General features: G+C 40.7%; 2 protein-coding genes across 13 annotated transcripts in view; both read right to left on the bottom strand.

The window, feature by feature from the left end:
* Nucleotides 1-11,867, bottom strand: part of smpd2b (sphingomyelin phosphodiesterase 2b) — a 13,827-nt gene extending 1,960 nt beyond the window's left edge. Inside the window, exons 1-11 of one of the 2 annotated variants that reach the window (XM_086041744.1) lie at nucleotides 11,470-11,867; nucleotides 9,959-10,040; nucleotides 9,778-9,874; nucleotides 6,926-7,002; nucleotides 6,536-6,629; nucleotides 4,527-4,616; nucleotides 4,366-4,448; nucleotides 3,449-3,581; nucleotides 2,115-2,219; nucleotides 1,812-1,980; nucleotides 1-1,049 (exon numbers count right to left, since the gene is read on the bottom strand). The exon at nucleotides 1-1,049 is cut by the window's left edge and continues 1,960 nt beyond it. In XM_086041744.1, the coding sequence (XP_085897870.1) occupies nucleotides 643-1,049; nucleotides 1,812-1,980; nucleotides 2,115-2,219; nucleotides 3,449-3,581; nucleotides 4,366-4,448; nucleotides 4,527-4,616; nucleotides 6,536-6,629; nucleotides 6,926-7,002; nucleotides 9,778-9,874; nucleotides 9,959-10,008 (1,305 nt within the window). In that variant the 5' untranslated portion in view covers nucleotides 10,009-10,040; nucleotides 11,470-11,867 and the 3' untranslated portion in view covers nucleotides 1-642. The remainder of the gene's footprint in view (nucleotides 1,050-1,811; nucleotides 1,981-2,114; nucleotides 2,220-3,448; nucleotides 3,582-4,365; nucleotides 4,449-4,526; nucleotides 4,617-6,535; nucleotides 6,630-6,925; nucleotides 7,003-9,777; nucleotides 9,875-9,958; nucleotides 10,041-11,469) is intronic. The other variant, XM_086041745.1, reaches the window with a different exon arrangement.
* Nucleotides 11,868-12,871: 1,004 nt separating this feature from the next.
* The window catches only part of tead3b (TEA domain family member 3 b), a 62,726-nt gene continuing 56,468 nt past the window's right edge, over nucleotides 12,872-19,129 (bottom strand). For all 11 annotated transcript variants that reach the window (XM_086040139.1, XM_086040140.1, XM_086040143.1 and 8 more), the window contains 4 exons: nucleotides 18,549-18,722; nucleotides 17,037-17,180; nucleotides 16,795-16,947; nucleotides 12,872-15,911 (listed from right to left, as the gene is read on the bottom strand). In XM_086040139.1, coding sequence (XP_085896265.1) covers nucleotides 15,798-15,911; nucleotides 16,795-16,947; nucleotides 17,037-17,180; nucleotides 18,549-18,722 — 585 coding nt within the window. In that variant the 3' untranslated portion in view covers nucleotides 12,872-15,797. The remainder of the gene's footprint in view (nucleotides 15,912-16,794; nucleotides 16,948-17,036; nucleotides 17,181-18,548; nucleotides 18,723-19,129) is intronic.

Genomic DNA, 19,129 nt, shown 5'->3' with positions numbered 1-19,129 from the left:
ACAGACAGCTCATTTGTTGCAAGCAGCGATGTGACATCATTAGACCTTGCCATGAAATGAGGAGATCGAGGAGCGTTACCTCATATCCGCAAAATATTTCCACCTCCTCCTGCCTCGCTCTTCTTTCAGTCTGAAATGAGCCACTACACGCGGGTCAATATTTACTTCCGTAAACATTGTGCCACGTGACAGCGTTTTTTTTTTTTGCATGTCACTCGATGTCGTGCACTGTGCGAATGTTTGTCAAATCACAGGGGCATTCTATTCATATTAGAAGTTACTTTTGTTTTTGTAATGTAAATGAGTACATATAAATATCGCTTTCAACAAAAAAAATAACCCATCAGAATTGGGCAACATTGCCTGCAGTGTAAATATAGAATAAGAGTGATTTTTTTCCCCCGCTCCCTAATCTACTCTGAAAATAGTTGCAGTCGACAATCGCAAATATTACATCTGTTCACTATATTACAAACATGTCAAAAGTTCTAATACACTTCCTGAGCTGAAAAGTGTGTCAAAACATTTGACAGACTGTTCAATGGAGCATTCATTATTTTAGTTAAGGAAAGGTTAGGGTGGCATGTAAACCTGTTTAAGATAAGTGATAGAAAATGGATGGATAAGATTTCAACAGGCCCATTATTGGTCAGCACGGAAGACGTTGCCTGGCTTCTGATCGTCGGGTGGGTTGACCACAGGGAAGCCCCGCAGTTTCTCCTGCAGGCCACCCACGGCCAGCCTCATCTGGTCCTCGGTGCCCTGCAGGGACTTGAGCTCCATGGTGTAGAAGATGAAGAGCAGCGAGGTGCACAGCAGGATGGCCAAGCACAGCGCCACTAGCAAGTAGAAGGAGGTGAGCGGGAAGGCTTGCTCGGCCCCCAACGTCAGCCAGGGCACGGCCGCGATTGCCAGCTCCAGCAGGAGAAGGACCAGGCCCATGGCGGCCGTGCGGGCCGCCGTGTAGCGCATCCGCTCGGCGCAGTGCACGCCTACTTTTACCTCGGTGCGAGCCTCTGTCAAAATGTCCACCAGTCTGGCCACCTCCCCTGAGGAACAAAAGGATTTAAAGTTGCCGTTTTAATTGCCTTATACAAAGATATGCATACAAACTCCCAAGCCATCCATTTTTGGCAGGTTAGCAGTGGTCCCATACTCCTTTCCATTTCAATATGATTGCTTGAACAGTGGAATGTCCGCAAAATGTCTAAAGCTTGTGAAATATTCTTATATCTTAATCCTGCTTTACACATCTGTACAACATTATCTCGGACCTGCCTGGCGTGTTCCTTGGTCTTCATGATGATATTTGCGCTTTAAACAGACCTCTGAGACTATCACAGAGCAAATGCATTAATAGTGAGATTGACAGTAAAGTGGACAAAAAATTTTAAATATCGGACGAATATTGTTGCACTTCATGATTGTGTCCAGTTCCTAAACTCCAATTTTATGTCTCTATGTTTGAAGCCTGAAATGTGGCTAGAGGTCAAAAAGTTTTGTGTCTTTGAGAATTGCAATTTTCGGTTTTGTCCTGTATCTTTGCAGCCTTCGCCTTGACAAGGTTTGTATTTCGGGGAGGGGTTGAGTATAGCCTTGGTTGTGAGTGGAATTTACTGAGCATCTTTGCCCCACGAGCATGTACATGCACACACTTCCAGTGTATTTCTTTCCAGAAACAGATCACCTGTAAGCCATTCACTTCAAACATGTTTGACAAGCGGGGCGTCAATTACTCTTTGTGATTCATTATTCGCATGTTGAGCCCACCGTGGAGGATTACTGTACTAATCAAACAGTCACAAACCTACCTGCTGCACAGTCACGATTGCTCGACCGAAAGTCTCCGGCAGCCTCACTCGGAGCGAGCGTGAATTCGGCAGTCAGAGCCTCGTGGTCCGAGTAGGGGAAAGAGTGTCCCGGGACGGAGCCTTTGGTGGTGCGCATGGATGCGCACTGGATGTCGACTTTGCAAGAACCCTACATGTTTGCAAACACAGAAGAGTTGGATGGGACATAAAAATGTTAAACTAACTTTTTATTGTTTCTACGCGTCAAGTAATGTCTCCTTTAAAACATGCAATGACACAAGGAGAGCTGAATGTTTGAGCTACCTTAAAGAGGATGTAGTCGATCCTGATGCCTTTCTCGAAGGGAGCGATCACCTTCTGGCTGATGAAAAGATTGTCCAGTATAAGAGTAAGACCATCTTCATATCCCTGAAACAAACAACCAAAATTGGGTTCTCGTTTTGGCATACAATAACTCTTATTTGAAGAGACATCGACACAGCTTGAGTTAAAAGACGGTGCATGTCCATTGATATGGACCATGCCAGGAAAGAAGAAATATTCCCTGAACGTACCGCGGATAGCTGATAGCAACCCCTTGTTGTTGAACACCAATAGAATCACCTTTTGCCAGAAAAGAAGATACAATATATTCCCCAAAGTTTTTTGAATTCAGACTGAAATCCTGTATTTCATAGTATAGATGGATGGTCGATACAGCTTTTTCAGACGATACCAGCATGCCTTCTCAACTCGAGTTCGCACCGCTACCGATACTAAGTAACTAATACCACTAGTACTTTTGATAGATAAAATTTCTATTACACCATGGACAGATAATTTTAAAGAAAGACCTTTTGGTAATTTCTGACAAAAGGTAAAACTGTCACTCTGCAATAGAGGATTTAAGTTTGAGTTTTCGTAATTCAAAATAGGCATAACACTATGAAGTTGGAAAATAGGGCTGTGCGATACAGCTGAAAATGTTATCACATTGTATTTCATATAATGCTTACATGAAATACCGTAATGGAGAAAGTCATACCACCCAAATTGAGTTAGCAAATAGATGTATAAGGATGGGAGCAGCACACTAATAATGCAGTCCAAGCATTCATATGTCTTCTAAACATATACTTTCAGAAATTGCATCTTAATGAGCATGATTCACATGCATACAGTTCATTTGAAAAAACGTTGTCAGCCATGCATGACATTTAGTTCTTGAAAATACCACAAGCCAGCACCTTTGGTTTGTTGACTGGCAATCCCGCCAGCGCGAGCACACAATACAATAAAATAATCGTCCATTCCCATTTAAAAGTAAACCAGGGTTTTTTTGGACAAGGAATACATAGTATAGTGTATATCTACCAATTCGACCTCAGTTTACACATGTTGAGACAATGAAACTTTTAAAGTTTTAAACTTTTAGTTGATCTATCAAAATAAACAACTCGACACATATTTTGTTGGATCACTTCCACTTCTAGGTGCCACTGTCTTTAGTTTACCTTATCTACGAATGATCTGACCCATCTGCCAATTTAGAAAAATAAAATGTGGCCTTGAGCACAATGTTTGCCTTCCCCTAAATACTGTAAGACTCTTCCTGGGTCCAAAGTCTTTGGTGCGGCTGTGTCTGTCTGAATACCTACATCAAAGTTATCAGTCTCGACGTAGGCATCCCGCAACTCTGTGTAGGACGTCAGCAGCCGGTTGCCAAGGTCCTGAGGGTGCATGTTGAGGTCACCGCCGAGGACCACCACGTCGGCGCCGCTGGACGTGTGACTAGAAACATGGCATCCAGTTAATATTGTCAACAATTAGAGACTATTACAGTTATGTCCACCCCAAAATGCTTTGTAATTGCCTATAGAGGCCACCAAACGGTGGCAAAGCACTACTTTTGACCAAATGAAGCTCCTCAACCCAAAATAATTGTTTCCTTGAAAACAACATCAAACCAGTATATCCAAACGAATAGACAAATGCAAAACCGCAAATATTCACCACTGCTTATCACAAACTACGATGGCAAAACAGTTTCATATGATTTTAAATTCATTTTACAACATTGCCCTAAGAAATACAGTAAATGTCTCACAGATTATTTAATTTGGGGGAAAAGGCATCTGAAGTTCTCATTAGCAGAGCAATTGTTTGCACAATATTGGATATATCTAATCTTTTTGGTGCCAAGGTATCGGATCTGACTTGGTATTGGCAGATGCTCAAAGTCAAATGACCCGATTTGGACTCTGCAAAAAAACATGACTGGCACAGTAGACAATAAGCATGAGTAGCATAACTCACACGTCCCCGACCGGAACAGGAAGTGACGATTAGCGATTAGTTGACTAGCAAAGTCAGCTCATTGACTAGTCTGTTCAACCCCTACTTCCCTTATACCAACTCCCAATTAGACAGGGCTTTGGTGGCATCTTAGCACAAAAAATGCAAATAGTTAAGTTTTCAGCCAATAGCGAGAAGAGGTACATTTGTTAAAATTGAACCGCCATTACGCTGGACATGACTGCACTTCACAATTACAGAGATGACAATGGAATAGTACCGGATGAACTGCTGCAGCTCCCAGGCCTGGACCACCCTGTGAGGCAGATAGCCGTCCCTCTCCCGGCAGTACTCGGCGTGGAGCTGCAATGACAGACTTCTTGTCAGTTAACTTATCCAGTGTACCTTCGTGCGAGAGGGATGTTTTAAGGCACCACCTACGTGAGTCAGGTAGAAGTTGGCGGTCAGAGCGCCGATGTTCAAGATGGCCAGCCCCACAGCTTTGCCCCCAAACCAGTCCCCGTGGTGAGCCTGTGAATTATTGTACTTTTAAGATCTGAGGGGCCTGGGGCATTGTGGGAATTCGTAACATATAATTTCAGTTGTTCTAAATTCATCCGATGGTCACACTAAAGAGATAACCAAGGCCCGAAATGAGTAGTTTGGCACTGCAGCTTGCGAGGCAAAATTGGCATTTTGCGCCTCATCAAAACACAATGAATAGCAAGACTGAACATCATCACTGAGACGTCATAAAAACTTCCCCAGGCTAGACACGTGCTTTGCTCACGTCATAATTCCGTGTGTTACTTATACCACATGGCCTAACTGGCAACGGGCTTCGGCTGGCAACTGCTTCTGATTTTGACTTTTGAGGTCTTGCGCTGAGATTAATCTGCAAAAATTCATCCTCAAATTAAAGCAGAAGTCAACCCAAACATATTTTGTTTCAAGAATATGTTCCCAGCAGGCCCACTGGTTGAAACACGGCATTCTGATTAATTTTGCATTAGTGGAATATAAATTTAGGGTCAAAATGCACTTGTTTTTAGTCAGCTCTGGGAGCGGACACTTTGTCTTCTGTCGACTGAAAATGACATCACAATTGCTCACAACGACCAATCACGGCTGACCTGTTTTCTGAATCTGAGCCGCGATTGGCCGTTGTGAGCAGTTGTGATGTCATTTTCAGTCGACAGAAGACAAAATGGCTGCCCCCAGTGGTGGCTAAAAACGAATGGATTAACACTTATTCCACAAACACAATATTCAGAAATGCCCTGTTTCAACTAGTGGGATTGCATAGAAGATATTCTTGAAAAAACAATGTTTGCGTTGACTTCCTCCTTTAAGGAACTGATTAGCAAAACTGCTGCACAAAGAAAAAAAACATTTTAAACCTTGAGCTGTAACAGAACCTAATTTCAAAATTTGATCACAATTGTCAAGTGTCTCAAATATGATCCTGAGTGATTTTTTTGTGCGGGGATTTGTTGGGAGGGATTTTTCCTCCCCGATTTGATTGAAAAGGGTAGAGGCTGACAGAGCTGGGCATTCCGCCTATGTGACGGACCGGTCCGTCTATACGCCTATGACGGATGCCCATTTTGTAGACAGTAAACGTTAGACGGAAACCTTCAAAAAGAGACGGATTAAGCATGGTCAGAAGCCCATATAGGTCTATTTTTGCGGTGAGGCTTCAATTGCCTAAAGGTGAATATCTTTTTTTCCGGCTGGACAAAAACGCAGATAGAAGGACAGCGGAAGGGTACCCGGCTTCAGGCAATAAACAGACCGGGACATTTCAGTAAAATGGTCAGCTCTGGAGGCTGACAATCGTAAATGTTATACCTGTTCAAAACTTCAACTTCAAAACCATCGCAGATCCTCGCGTGTCAAGTTTTCATACTTTCTAAATGGGAACCATTTGATCTGTGTGCAAATATCAATCAGCTGGAATTTTAGCATTTCTCCTCTTCTTGAAATCGAGGTATCGTAGCTAACAAAAACAAACATCACAAATGACATAACAAAAAGTGAAATAATATGTTCATTAACAAAATAGAATTAAAGCAAGAGTATTTTTAGAAGAAAATAACAAAATGCTCTTTATACAAGGCTAATTTAAACAACTAACTATAGCAAAAATGCCCTTGTGTATGTGTTTGTCGAGGGTGTATGTGTGTGTCTAGACTAGAAGCGAAATCATCACTGCCTCTAACAGGTCAGTCTTGGTACTACGAGGGACATCTGGTTTGGGAAGGACACTCGTTTGTGTGTGTGCGTGTGCATGTGCTATGCTAGTTTCTGTACAACACACCACATAACAGCAGTATGAACACTGGCCAATTATTTACTTGTAATGTGTTAAATTTCTTACATTTGAAAAAAAAAAGTTTAATAATGCGTGTATACTGCTTTAGCTACATATTTGCATACTTAATACTTACCATGTATGGGTACCCATTGAGCGAATAGCGGTAAAGAAATGTATCTTGGATTCTGTGCTTGGAGAAAATAGCCAATCCACTGCCGATGACACCACTGGAGGAAAAAAAAAAATGGCAAGCCGTAACACGATATTTGAATGGAATTCTTCAATTTAAATAATAACCACTTTGACCGACATCATGCAACATCTTAACAGTTTTGAGTTTCTTTTTAATTTAAACGAGCACGTAGCCAAGATTAGATTCTTGTGCCTTGGTATGCAGGTTAAGAGAGAATTAAAGAGTGTTAATCCTTCAGTCGGTTCCATTTAGCAAGTGGATCAAAGCGCTCCAGCACATCAGAGGCCTTTTGGACATTTTGCAAGAGGATTACATCTTGAAACATGTTACCTCTTAAAGTAATGTGAGTGAACGTGGCTACTGGCCAATTTCTTTCTCAGGAACAGGTAGTCTTTTTCACTCCACACCTGCAGAACATAAAAGAAATGTGAGACTTGAAATACGGAAGACGTGCACCTTTTGATCATTTGCCGTTGTATTATACTGATGGTCATAATACAGCAAGTAGATAAACATGTTTACTATTAATTTTAAATGTCATAATCTTATTGTAGTAAATAGATAAATGATGAAAAGTTTTGCTCACCTTAACCCATTAAGGCCGGGAGCGCATAACCACGTTTCTACCACTAGACCGGGGAGCGCTGTTGCATCTTTCTTAGGGTTGGGCACCGAGAACCGGGAATCGAGTGGGACCGGGTCCATCATTCCGGTTCTCCCGGAACCGTTCAAATTTTCGAATGTCAGTGCTAAGTTTCGATAGTTAGTGACTAGCCACGCGGAAGAGCTACGAACAAAGTTCGACCAATTAAAAAAAAAAACGCAGAAGTAATAGCACGGAAGCTTGCACCCACTCGAGCTGCCGTGGTCCTCTCGGTCAGCCCTTCCGCTCGCTTCTTACTGGCCGGCAAGCGCGGGCCGCGGTGGCGGCGACTCCGGGCGTGCGCACGGCTCTTCCCACGGACCTCCACAGTGGCGGCGTCCGCTGGTACACTGTGGTGGTAACAGTCGCCCTTCGCGGGGTCGGTGATCCTGCTCATTCGGCCGACGTCTAGTCATAGAACTGACGCGATGCAGCTTATGACTCAAAAGTCAGAATCGGCTAAGTACGTCTAATGCCAACAAGTTCACCACACAAATGCACATATCCGGCTAATAGTTAGCTTATAGCATACACAGCTGCAGCACATAAATAAATACTGTACATACAGATACAGCATATGGTTACATAGACTGCTTGGATTAGATACTTTCCTTGCTTTCCCTTAAAATGCAGCTGCGTGTTTGCCATATATATTTTCTTTCTAAAGCAGGACAAGGTTAGCCAACTAAGTAGCATGCTTTCAGTAACAGCTGCATCATTGTATTGTCTTGAACTTCTGAAAAATAAAGCCCTTGTAAAAAAGAATACTAAATAATAATGCAAAAAACTGTATTCAAATAAATATACTGGTTAAAAACAGCCCTTTGAGTGATCCATGGTAACGGTTACAAATAGTAAAAAGTTCATGAAAATGAAGAACACAAAATGTGATTTGTCCAAAAATAACTTTGTTATGGATTGGAATCGAGTATCTTTAGGAACCGGAATCGAATCAAAGAACCGGAATCGTAACCGGAATCGTCCAAATTCAAACGATGCCCAAACCTAGTCCTTCTACTTTAAAGCCGAGAGAGCCCTATACATCATTTTCTTTTTTTATCCAGTTCTTGGTCTTTTAGCCAAAGAAATGCATCAGAATATCCACGTGATGATGTCCCAGAGGATGTCCCGGAATTTTTTCGAGTGGTAATGGCGGATTTTGACGATCACGGAATAACGGCAATGATATAGACGCCGTGCTTGTGGACTTTGAACCAGTGGAACCAGTCGAATGTGATATATGGTTAAGATATATGTTTGTAGACAATGACAATATCGACAGCTTTGTCACAGAATAGGGGATGGTACTTACCACTCGCATTTATTTCTTAAAAATAGTGATTCTTTTGCACTGACACTTTATTTTTACATTTTTGATTGAAACAGTGAATAATAATAAACTCAGGCATGTGTTAAAGCCACATGTCTAAATTCTCAAATTCTTTTGGAATGATGTATCTATCTGCTACAGGGGCTGAGATATCAATTATTTTGTAGGTGTTGAATTTCTGGGAAAACATAAGGTTTCAGAGGGTTAGTCTATAGTCACCCTTAGGTTTTGGGGAGATGTTGAGCCAGGCACTTTAGTTTAATGGATTAATCGGAATCCCGTGTTAGATTGTTGCCAAAGGTAGACCCTGGTGGATTAAAATGCTTCATAGCCCTTGTGAAAATGTAAATAAACTACCCATTACAATAAAATAATGTTTTTTTCCTTTGAATTCCTCTTCTTCTGTTTTTTAGCGGGTGGTAAACAACTTTTGGTGCCACCTACTGAAATGGAGTGTGGGGGGGTTGGCAAAATACCATTTCACAACTTCCTAACCCCACTATTTCCAAAAATAGAAATGTAAAACTTAACTCACAAGAAATTCTCTGTAAAACTCATTTGAAGACACATTTTTATTCTTTGGCTTTTGACCAAACATGAGACTGACACTGTTCTGCTGTTTTCTGGTGTCTATTGTATATGTGTTAGGATCATTCATTTGTGTTTTGATGTACTGCTTTCACAGTCTTTGTTGTTGTATTATTGCTATTTTATATATTATATGTAAAGTGCTTCGTTCCAGCTGCAGTTGCTGTGAAATGCGCTATATAAATAAAGTTGTATGTGTTGTATTGTATTCGTCAACCTGTGTAAATCATGATTCTCTCTTTGGTGCATACCACCACCTGCTGTAGATATACAGTCAATGCAGTCTGGGTCGCGTTTCCGTCTCTCTTCAGCAAAATGGGCGTCCGTCAATAATGGACTGTGAAGTCCGTTTGGACTTGACCAGGTTAGTTATGATTACAAAGACGGACAAAAATTCACTTCTGTCTATACTTATTTTGTCTCTTTTTAAATTAAGTTTCCCGTCTGTCGTCAGCAAGACGGGCGTCTTCGGAGAGACGGACCGATCTGTCGGTCGGACGGAATGCCCACCTCTGCTAATTTTACTTGTTTTAAATTGAATGAAATAAAAATGAAGTGAGCAGATCAGGTCACGTAAGCAGATACGTTTACCCACGATGTCACTACTTTGCATCCACTCACTTCTTGGAGGAGGACCACGTCGTGCTCTTCTTGGAGCAGCATGTCTCCGATCATGGCGTATCGCTGAGAGCAGTGCTTGCTCAGGTAGCGCACCCCCCTGACAAACAAAAGCACCAGTGTAATGCCAACTATGCACTTAGTGATACAACAGTGTGTGGTTGTGTTTGTGTTGTGCACTGACCAGCAGTTGAGAGAGAACACTCGGATGCTGACAGAGTCCTTGTGATCCATAATGGTGGCGCATCAGATCCTAATGCGGGTTACTATTGTCAAATATCACACAAAACACAAATCAGCTGGCCTATTTTGTTTGTTTTAACTCCCTTGTAATAATAAAAAGTGCAGTAAGTGAAATAAGCTTCATTAAAGCGGACGTTAGAATACATGAATGTAGCCAGATTTTGAGCCAACGTGTCGCAGACAAACTGTCTCGTAGCCGATTTTGAGTTGTCTTGACGCATAGTAGCCCGTGTAGTGTGACATACTCTAAGTATGGACCTTTGAAGAAGAGCAAGTGTAGTCCACCTTTCGCCTTAAGTCATTTGAGATAGACTGATCGGGATAGAAAACGGATGGATGGATGGATGGATGGACGGACGGATGGATGGACAGAGTATACAGTAGATAATATTGAAGCACAGATAATGTATTTAGATTGTTATCAGCTGCCTGGGATGTTCAATGTGTGACAAGAATGTGCGTGTGCGTGTGTGTTTTAAAAAGCTGACCAGGCAGAGTTTGGATCACGCGCTGCTTATATAGAAAAAGGAGAAATGCTGTTGTGAGGGGGGAAAAACAGGCCGGTCCCACGTGAGGAGTCAAAAAAAAAACGTTTTAAGTCTAACTATATCTGACTGTGTGTTGGGATGCTGTGCTAATTTGCAGGAACTGTTGTTTATTTACAGCAGGGATGGGCAACTGGTGGCCGGCGGGCCGTATGACCACACTCTTGAGTGCCGTCTTGTCCCTACCCAGCCCGCCTAAAAAAAAAACTTTAAAAAAAACTCCATATAGCAGCTACGTTTCATCTAAAAGTGAAGAGACTCCCCTCTCAGGCACATACAAAAGGTATTATCTATTTTCATTAACAAACCAAAGAGTGAGTAGCTAATGTGTTTCAGTTTACACAACCAAGTTGACGCTGTAACTTTGAGGGATGACTTCAGCTCTGCAGTTGCATATTGACCATGCTGGCTTGACCATAGTCAACTTAAATTCACAAGTTTAGAGAATATCTTATATTTATATATATTATATATTTAATATTTTTATTCACAAGTTTTGAAAATATTGTTAGCTCGTAATGCATCTTGAAATCTCATTCCTATAATTGCACTTTGTTACGACACTAATCTGTCTGCCTATGTAGTCACTTGATGGAAAATAAATAAACAATAAAATGTCTAATTTAAAAAAGGACACAGGGTTGATGGTTTTATATCCAAATATAGTCACAAACACAATCTTGACACGTGTCAATTTAGTTGAATTTATAACAGTTTATATGAAGCAAAAGCTGTGTTTATTTCAAATTATAGACAATGAATTACGTTTTAAACGAAAGCAGATACACATGCTAGCTTTATCATGATTATTGAGTAGTACTACTCACTTGACATGAAAACACATTGATGTGGTTTTAATAAACGACTGTTAAAGGCTTAAAAGTGTCGTCTTCTTTTTTTAACTCACCTGGACGAACCGTTTGCAGTTGGGGAAAGCGCGGTGGGGGCTCAAACAGTCGCTCGGGTACAGAATACTTCCTGGTGCTATCGACCAGCTAAGCCAACTGAAGGCGGCCCACTACGTTGTCAAAGTTATTCTTACTTCATGATGGTTAAACGCGACATTGCAAGTCCCTCGGCTACGCGGCTTCGCTTAAGCACGGTCAAAGTGTAAAGGCAGCGCATAAAAGATGTGACATGTTTGATTTCGAGTGACGGCATTGGGGCACGCATTCAGTTCTACATCCGATCCGACTTATCACTTGCAAAACAAAGTACAAAGCTGACGTTGATTTAAATTTCAAAATATATATGCAATATTATAAGACCATTGAGGGTTGATGAAAAAATACAAACAAAATACAAATGGCATTCAATGTTTATTGCTGACTTCCGTATTTTGTTCAACTCCGTAGAATTCTGGGAAATGAAGTTTTCTCAGGTAGACAACCCTAACAGTATAATTAAGCGTTTTTTAAATGTGTTAAAATAATGTATGTTATGAATGTAATACAGAGGTGTCAAAACTACGGCTCTCTGGGCATTTGTGGACCGCCATCCATTTTTCAGTGGCCCATGGCACATGTAAAAATGACATGTTAGGCTATCAATAAATTGGTTCACATACTGTACAACTTCTCTAGATATGCAAGGATACAAATAACTATTTATGACTAAAATAACAAGTTCACTTCAAAATACTATAGAATAAAGAAAATTTAATTTTAGAAGCAAAAATAGTTTCATCCACATTCTGTTGTGTCAAGATTTATGAACATACTGTCTCACATTAATCATTCTCAAGTAACTGCTTTAAAAATGGTCAGCTGACTACAGTTTGATCTCGTTTTGGTTCTGAATGTGAAGATGGGATTCAGCAACACACGGGTGGATCTAGACTAGTGGGATGCAGGGCCGTTGGCCACCCAAAATCTTAAAAAAATAAATAAAAATACTCAACAATTGCCTTATCACCTTATACTGAAAGCTGTTATGCATCAGTTTTTCCAAAATAACTATAACATATAAACAATATACAATTGCTTGCTTGACTGGTTTTAGCGTCTTTAATAAATTAAAGTTTAAGAATTTTAAAGTGGCCCATGCATCCTTGCATTTGTATAGCCCTCAGAAGAAAAGGTTTGGACATCCCTGATGTGACATATGTAATATATGTACGTTGGTGAATATTAAGTTTAGCCTCATCTTTTGGCTTGTTTTGGCTTAATATGCTTATCATGGATGTACATATGACACAGAACATAACATGAACAAAAATATTGTAATTAGCATTATATGACTATTATACAGTATACTACATGATAATACTAAAAGAAGAAAGTCACGGACAAATACAATTACACAGCGTATGCTGGGGAAATGGCCCCCAAAGGCACCATGTGTCTTTTATTGTTAGATACATTGTTTTGATTACATAGTCCAACCTCTATTTGGAAGTATAAAATTGCAATTCACAATTGTGGCAAAAACAATAGTAAACCACCTTAAACCGAAAACAACAAAAACACCTTCCCACACCATTCAGAATATGATACATTAGATATCTTATTAATTACCAATATCGGCACAATCACACATTATTTTTCAGTGAGGCAAAACACTCACAGTCAAAAAGACGACAGAATCAAAACATGGGCAAATGTTGGTAATGGCAAGAAAACTGTATAAAAGATACATTGAGCAAGGAGCGTTATTATTTCATTTGTCTAGGTTGCAAAATACAACATTCAAAGCCAGGCAGGCACTTTTGTCAAAATGTGTCCAATTATACGGCGAAAAACTGTCCAGTGAGCCACGCACACACACACACACACACACACTTTTCCGTTTAACCATCTCCAAATCAATGGAAAAATGATCATTAAGTAGTGAACCCCACCCTGTCCTTATTAGAATCTGCTATCCAACCCCATAAATAACAATCAATGATCACATTGCACGTAGCACAGAGGCAACAGGTGGAGATGTATGTCGATATAACGTCTTAAGCTTCTCTGCATTGTGAGTGAAGATGTACTGTATGACTTCACAGCATGCAATTTCTTTCTTAAACAAAAGAAACACTGATTTCAATTTGCTCGTTCCTCTCTGTGCCAGGGCACTTGATCACAAATAAAGCCCCATCCCCTCCCCTCCTCAAAATAAAAATACTCCTATGTAACACATATTCCTTAGGACCCACTTGACTCACAGTACAGAAACAATGTAGTTTTCACTTCGGGCTACATACAAATAAAGGCAGAAAAATAAAACACTGCTGTCACTTTGTCTCCACTGCCTCACACCACAGCCACCACCCTGGTCGTCTCAGTGCAGCCGAGCGAGCACACGTCTTCCAATAATGCAGTGTAACAAGGAGATTGGGGAGGGGGTCGAACAGCGGCTGCTATCGCTGGCTTTATGTAAGACGAGCAATAGTAAAAGCATCCATAGTGTCGAAAAAAATGATTTGCATAGAGGGTTACACACATAGACAATTGTGATGATTTTGAGCATTTCACCCTTTCCAGTCAAGAGTCAGCAGAGGCCTGATTGTCGGATGTCTGTCAAAGATTATCCTGAGTGATTATCTTGTGGTGTGGGGTGTGTTAAGAGTGACCCCCCCCCCCTCTCCCCCACCTGCTTGGAAGACGGTTTGGGCTGACAATCATGAATGTTAAACCTGTTCAATATGTACAATTACAAATTGGGCCAAATTCAAGCACCCCCCCCCCCCCCAAATAAAGACCATATTGACCGTGAACCCATCCACCCTCCCTTGCCGACTTGCTTCAAAGACAGTCGGGGTTACACCTGTTCAATATTTAGGATAGCAAATCCTCGTATGTGATCAAGACCGATTTCAGCCGAGTCGCAGACTCCGTGATTGTGATGTAAAAGCAATTAAGCGTGGTAGGTACATACCAACAATCACGCTGAATATGAGCACCTCACTCCCCTTTTCGATCAAAGTAAAATGCCTGATTGTCAGATGTCTCTAAAACATCTGTGGTGTGGAAGGTGTTGCGAGTGATTTTTCCTCTCTGATCTGCTTGGGAAATGGTCGGGGTGACGATCATACATGCTAAACCTGTTCAATATTTAGGATCACAAACCCTTATGTGTGTTGTCAACACCGATTTAAACGGGTTATACACATGTTGATAATTTGACCAAATGTGAGAATTCCCTCTTTCTAATCAAAGTCAACAAAGTCCCACTTTTTGGATGTCTCTAAAAGATTATCCTGTGGTGTGGGATGTATAATTTTTTTCTTCCCTGATGATCTCCCAATCATCAATGGTGAACCTGTTCAATATTTATGAACACAAATTCTTTTGTGTGTGGTCAACACTGATTTAATCAGAATACACGCATACCTGCAATCGGGCCGAATTTGACCATTTCCTCGCCTTTTCCAACTTAAGTCAACAAAAGCCTGATTATCGAATGTCTGTAAAAGATTATCCGGATCTATCTTCCCTGACCTTCTCCGAAAACACCTGTTCAATATTTCCGAAAATCAATAACAGTTTTCTTCTACTAGTATTCTTTCTTCTGTGGCACCATGTTGCCTGTCATAGGCCAGTCTTAGTACTTTGACAGACATCTGGTTAGGGGGAGGAGATTCACGATTATCGGAGATTTTGTGCGTGGTGTGCTGTGCTGGTGGTTTTAAATACACCACACACAGAGAGTAGCAAGAACACCCGTGATGTGGTTTCTCACATTTAAAAATGGGTTAAGATATTAAAAATGGATATGTGTGAACCCCACTTAAGACAAAATTTAAAACACAGACAGGCAGTACCAGAACAAGGCATAAAGTCTTTCCACTGATAAATGTTGTTGTGAAAAGGTTGTAGGGCTTACTTCCAATTGAACTTGCCCTATAATGATCTGTCATTTGAACAAAAAAAAGAGGTAGTACAAAAGGCAATTCAAAGTGGCAGGCAATGATATCTTTGGAGAAAAAAAAGGCACTTTTCTTTCCTGACAAAATCTACTGCAACACCACTTCCTCTTCCTCCTCTTCATCTGTGGTCCAGTTCTGTCTTCTTTCCTTGCTCCGAGTGATCCTCTCATTCGACACCTTCTCATTCCCTCAAGCTCCGTGGCGAACCTCCACTTCATCTAATGCACGTTTAAACACAAGCTACTGGTCTGGCGAATGCATGTGTGTGTGATTGTTTTTTTTTTTTATTCCTTATGTTTGTGTGAGTGTTAGTTCTCTAGCGTTGTTTCTGGTTTTGCTGGCTGAAGAGAGGGGTAACGGCATGTTTTCACTTTTTTTGCTTAGTCCTTCACAAGTCTGTAGACGTGGTACTGGGCGCCGTGCTCGCTGGTGGACACCTCGAACACAAATGCGATGCACAACAACGTCTCCTGGGTGTCGCGGTTCGTTACCACCTGGGGGAGCAAAAGACATGTAAAAAACAATGTCAGGTGGGAAAACACCATCTAGCCTTGCTCCCCATGCTTATTACCTCTGTAGATATAGTTCATTCTTAAGTAAACGGACGAAAATTGCTTCTGTCAGTGTTTCAAAGTTACCGTCAGTCGTCAGTCCGCCAGCGAAAACGGAAGTCTGTCAGTGACGGACCCACAGACCTTCCGTCGGTACTGACGGACAAGTGACGAGAGATGTAAATGCCTACTTCCGAACAAAAATATTATTGCTTGTTTTTGCTTCCATTTTTCATGAGCTAAACTCATGATAACATTTTAGAGTGGCCTATTATTGTGGGCAGCCTAAGGAACACCTGTCTAATAATCATACTGTCTAATCAGAATTTTGATATACAAACACTGAGGTCAATGGATTATCTCAGCAAAGGAGAAGTGCTCCCGATCACAGGTTTGGACAGATTTGTGACAACATTTGAGAGAAATGTCAAATTTTGTGTACGTAGAAAAAGTCTTAGATCTTTTGAGTTCAGTTCACGAAAAATGGGGGCAAAAACAAGAGTTGTGTTGATATTTTTGTTCAATGGTGTGTACCTATTTAAATGCCTTTAAGGCGGAAGGATGAGTCTGGTGTTGTAATGTGGGAGTAATGCGGAGTGTAGCCACACATTTTTTGACCTCTTTCTATAGTCACTTATCTTCATTTTTGTTACCATCCCTTTAATTTTCAAAGTAATACTTCTGTCCCTGAGGTGCACATTTAAGTCCGTCAGTGCCCCTCCTGGTGCTATATTTCCTACTAATCTATTCCAAGATTTCTGGGATTTTTATAAATACTGTATATACTACACACATTTGAAATGCGTGCCCATATGGACCTGTGTACCTGCAGGATGGTGAAGTTTTCAAGAACACTGTTCATCATGTACTTTTCAGGCAAGTGTTTGAGCTTGTGGATGAAGTTGATCATGTACTCGCACATGGGGGAGCGGTGGATCCTGTAAACGCACTTGCCCCCCTCCAGGCGGGCATACTCTGTCTGCAGCGGAGTGGGCAAGAGAGCAAACACATAGCTAATATACACAAACGGCATGTTTGAGGAGATCATCGATCCTGACGTGCCGTTACCTCGACTTTCTCCACCACCTGCTTCCCGAAGGAGCAGACTTTGGTTGAAACAGTGATGGTCATGTTTTCAGCGCTGCTGTACTGGCTGGTGACACCGTAGAAAGAACCAGGACCATCCTGCATGCCGCTGCTATTCAGGTCGGCCTGGAGAGAGCGTAATCAATGTAATCCTTCAAAAAGGGACATAACATGGGAAAACCGACCATATAATGATTTGTGTACAATTAATTGTGTCCCATCATGTAATATTACTAGGGCTGCCACAATTAGTCGACTAATCACGGCGACGTCAACAATCAAAATCATCGATAATTAATTTTAATAGTCGACACGTTGTTTGTATAATTTAACTATTTGGCGCTGTTTTTCTCTTGAAAATGCCTCATCTTCCGCTGGCTGTATGGCTTGTCTGTGACGTACATACGCAGTAGTGGTAAACCGGGTCATCCGTGATACAAACAGAAACATTATGGGTCATGGCTAACCCGTGTTAGCCAAAGAGTCCAAAAGTCCGGGCCACCCAAAATACTTAATACGATGCAAACCTCACTTATGGCAGCACAACAGTGATAAGGAAGTATGTTGTGGCTGATGCCTGATTTCAGTTCTGACAAGCCCTTAACGGAAACACCTAACAATAAAACACATAAAATACTGAGGTTGTTGAGAAATGTACAGTGCTAAAAAATATGTTCCTCCTAATTTTTTATTTTATTTCTTTTTTTGTTCAGGCGCATACCACATTTTGAATTATATAATATGCACACTAGAGAAGCAAAACAAAACATTTTGGATGAAGGTTGAATAAAATCAAAATTAAAAACCAAAACAAGTGTTTATTTTAGGTTTGTTTAGCACATCGCAGTGTTCCCTAATTTTACTCATATGATTTCACTAGATTCTACTTTGATAAAAGGATTGATGCCCAAGTGTTAAATATGTTTACAACTATTTATTTTTGTATCTATGTATAGTTATAGTATTACTGCAACTCAGCATATTGTATATTCTTTGGTTCCATTAAAAAAAAAAAATATTGGGCCAAATTTAAGCACCCCCCCAAAATAAAGACCAGATTGACCGTGAACCCATCCACCCTCCCTATATATATATATATATATATATATATATATATATATATATATATATATATATATATATATATACATATATATATATATATATATTGCTTTGTTTATTTACTTTGATATCTAACATCGAAGCAAAACTGAATGAGATAAATTGCTAGAAATATTCACAAAAGTGAATGAAAACACCCAAATAGCCTTGGCATAAGATATAGGAAACAACTTAAAATATAAACAAGAGCTGTTCAGAAACACTGTCTGACCATAATAATTCTGTGAAGCAAGTGCAGGTTTTCAGGACTTTTTGTAAAATATCATCAAATTATCGTTAGTTATCGAGTTTAAAAAAAAAAGGGATATTTGCTTTGGGCCCATATCTCCCACTCCTACTAATGACTTCTTAACATAAAACTTGACTGCTCACCCAAAATTTAACCAGGAAAAACGCGTTCTGAGGGCCTTTCTCATAAAGCTCCTTGAGGCCGCCCTTCTTCTCAGGGAACTTGTCATAGATCTGCCGGATGTCCACAGCCTCAAGGAGAGGGTCGCTGTAGGAGGGGTTGGTCTGTCCTATGTGGACAAACAGGTGTTTGCTGTACTGCAAAACGAGAAACAAGAAAGGGCACAATTAACCTTGCAGGATATACAGTATGACCTGCATCTGCAGCTGTTTTGAAGAAATGTATCCTAAGACTATAAGCAGGGGTGCACAAAATAACAATGTTGGTGTGATTCTCAAAACGAGCACCAGAGGTTGTTGTTTGGTGCTTGCTCTTTTCCCGACGCATCAACCTCATGATTGAACGTAAAGACAGCACATCTGTGCAAAGTGGGGCCCATGAGCCTCACTCAGCCAGTTCACAGTCTCTGCAACCTTTATGAATTCAAAATAAAACGTTTAAAGAGTGTATGCTGCTTTTTATTTTGATATGCGCACACGTGTCAGCAGAGCGAAGCAAACAAAAGCAGTGACTGGTCTTCAGTATTGACAACGATAAGATATTC

This window comes from Filicampus tigris, chromosome 9 (genome assembly GCF_054856515.1).
Source record: "Filicampus tigris isolate MCC_2025a chromosome 9, RoL_Ftig_1.0, whole genome shotgun sequence".
Taxonomy (NCBI): domain Eukaryota; kingdom Metazoa; phylum Chordata; class Actinopteri; order Syngnathiformes; family Syngnathidae; genus Filicampus; species Filicampus tigris.
This window is presented reverse-complemented; position numbering and strand designations above follow the sequence as displayed.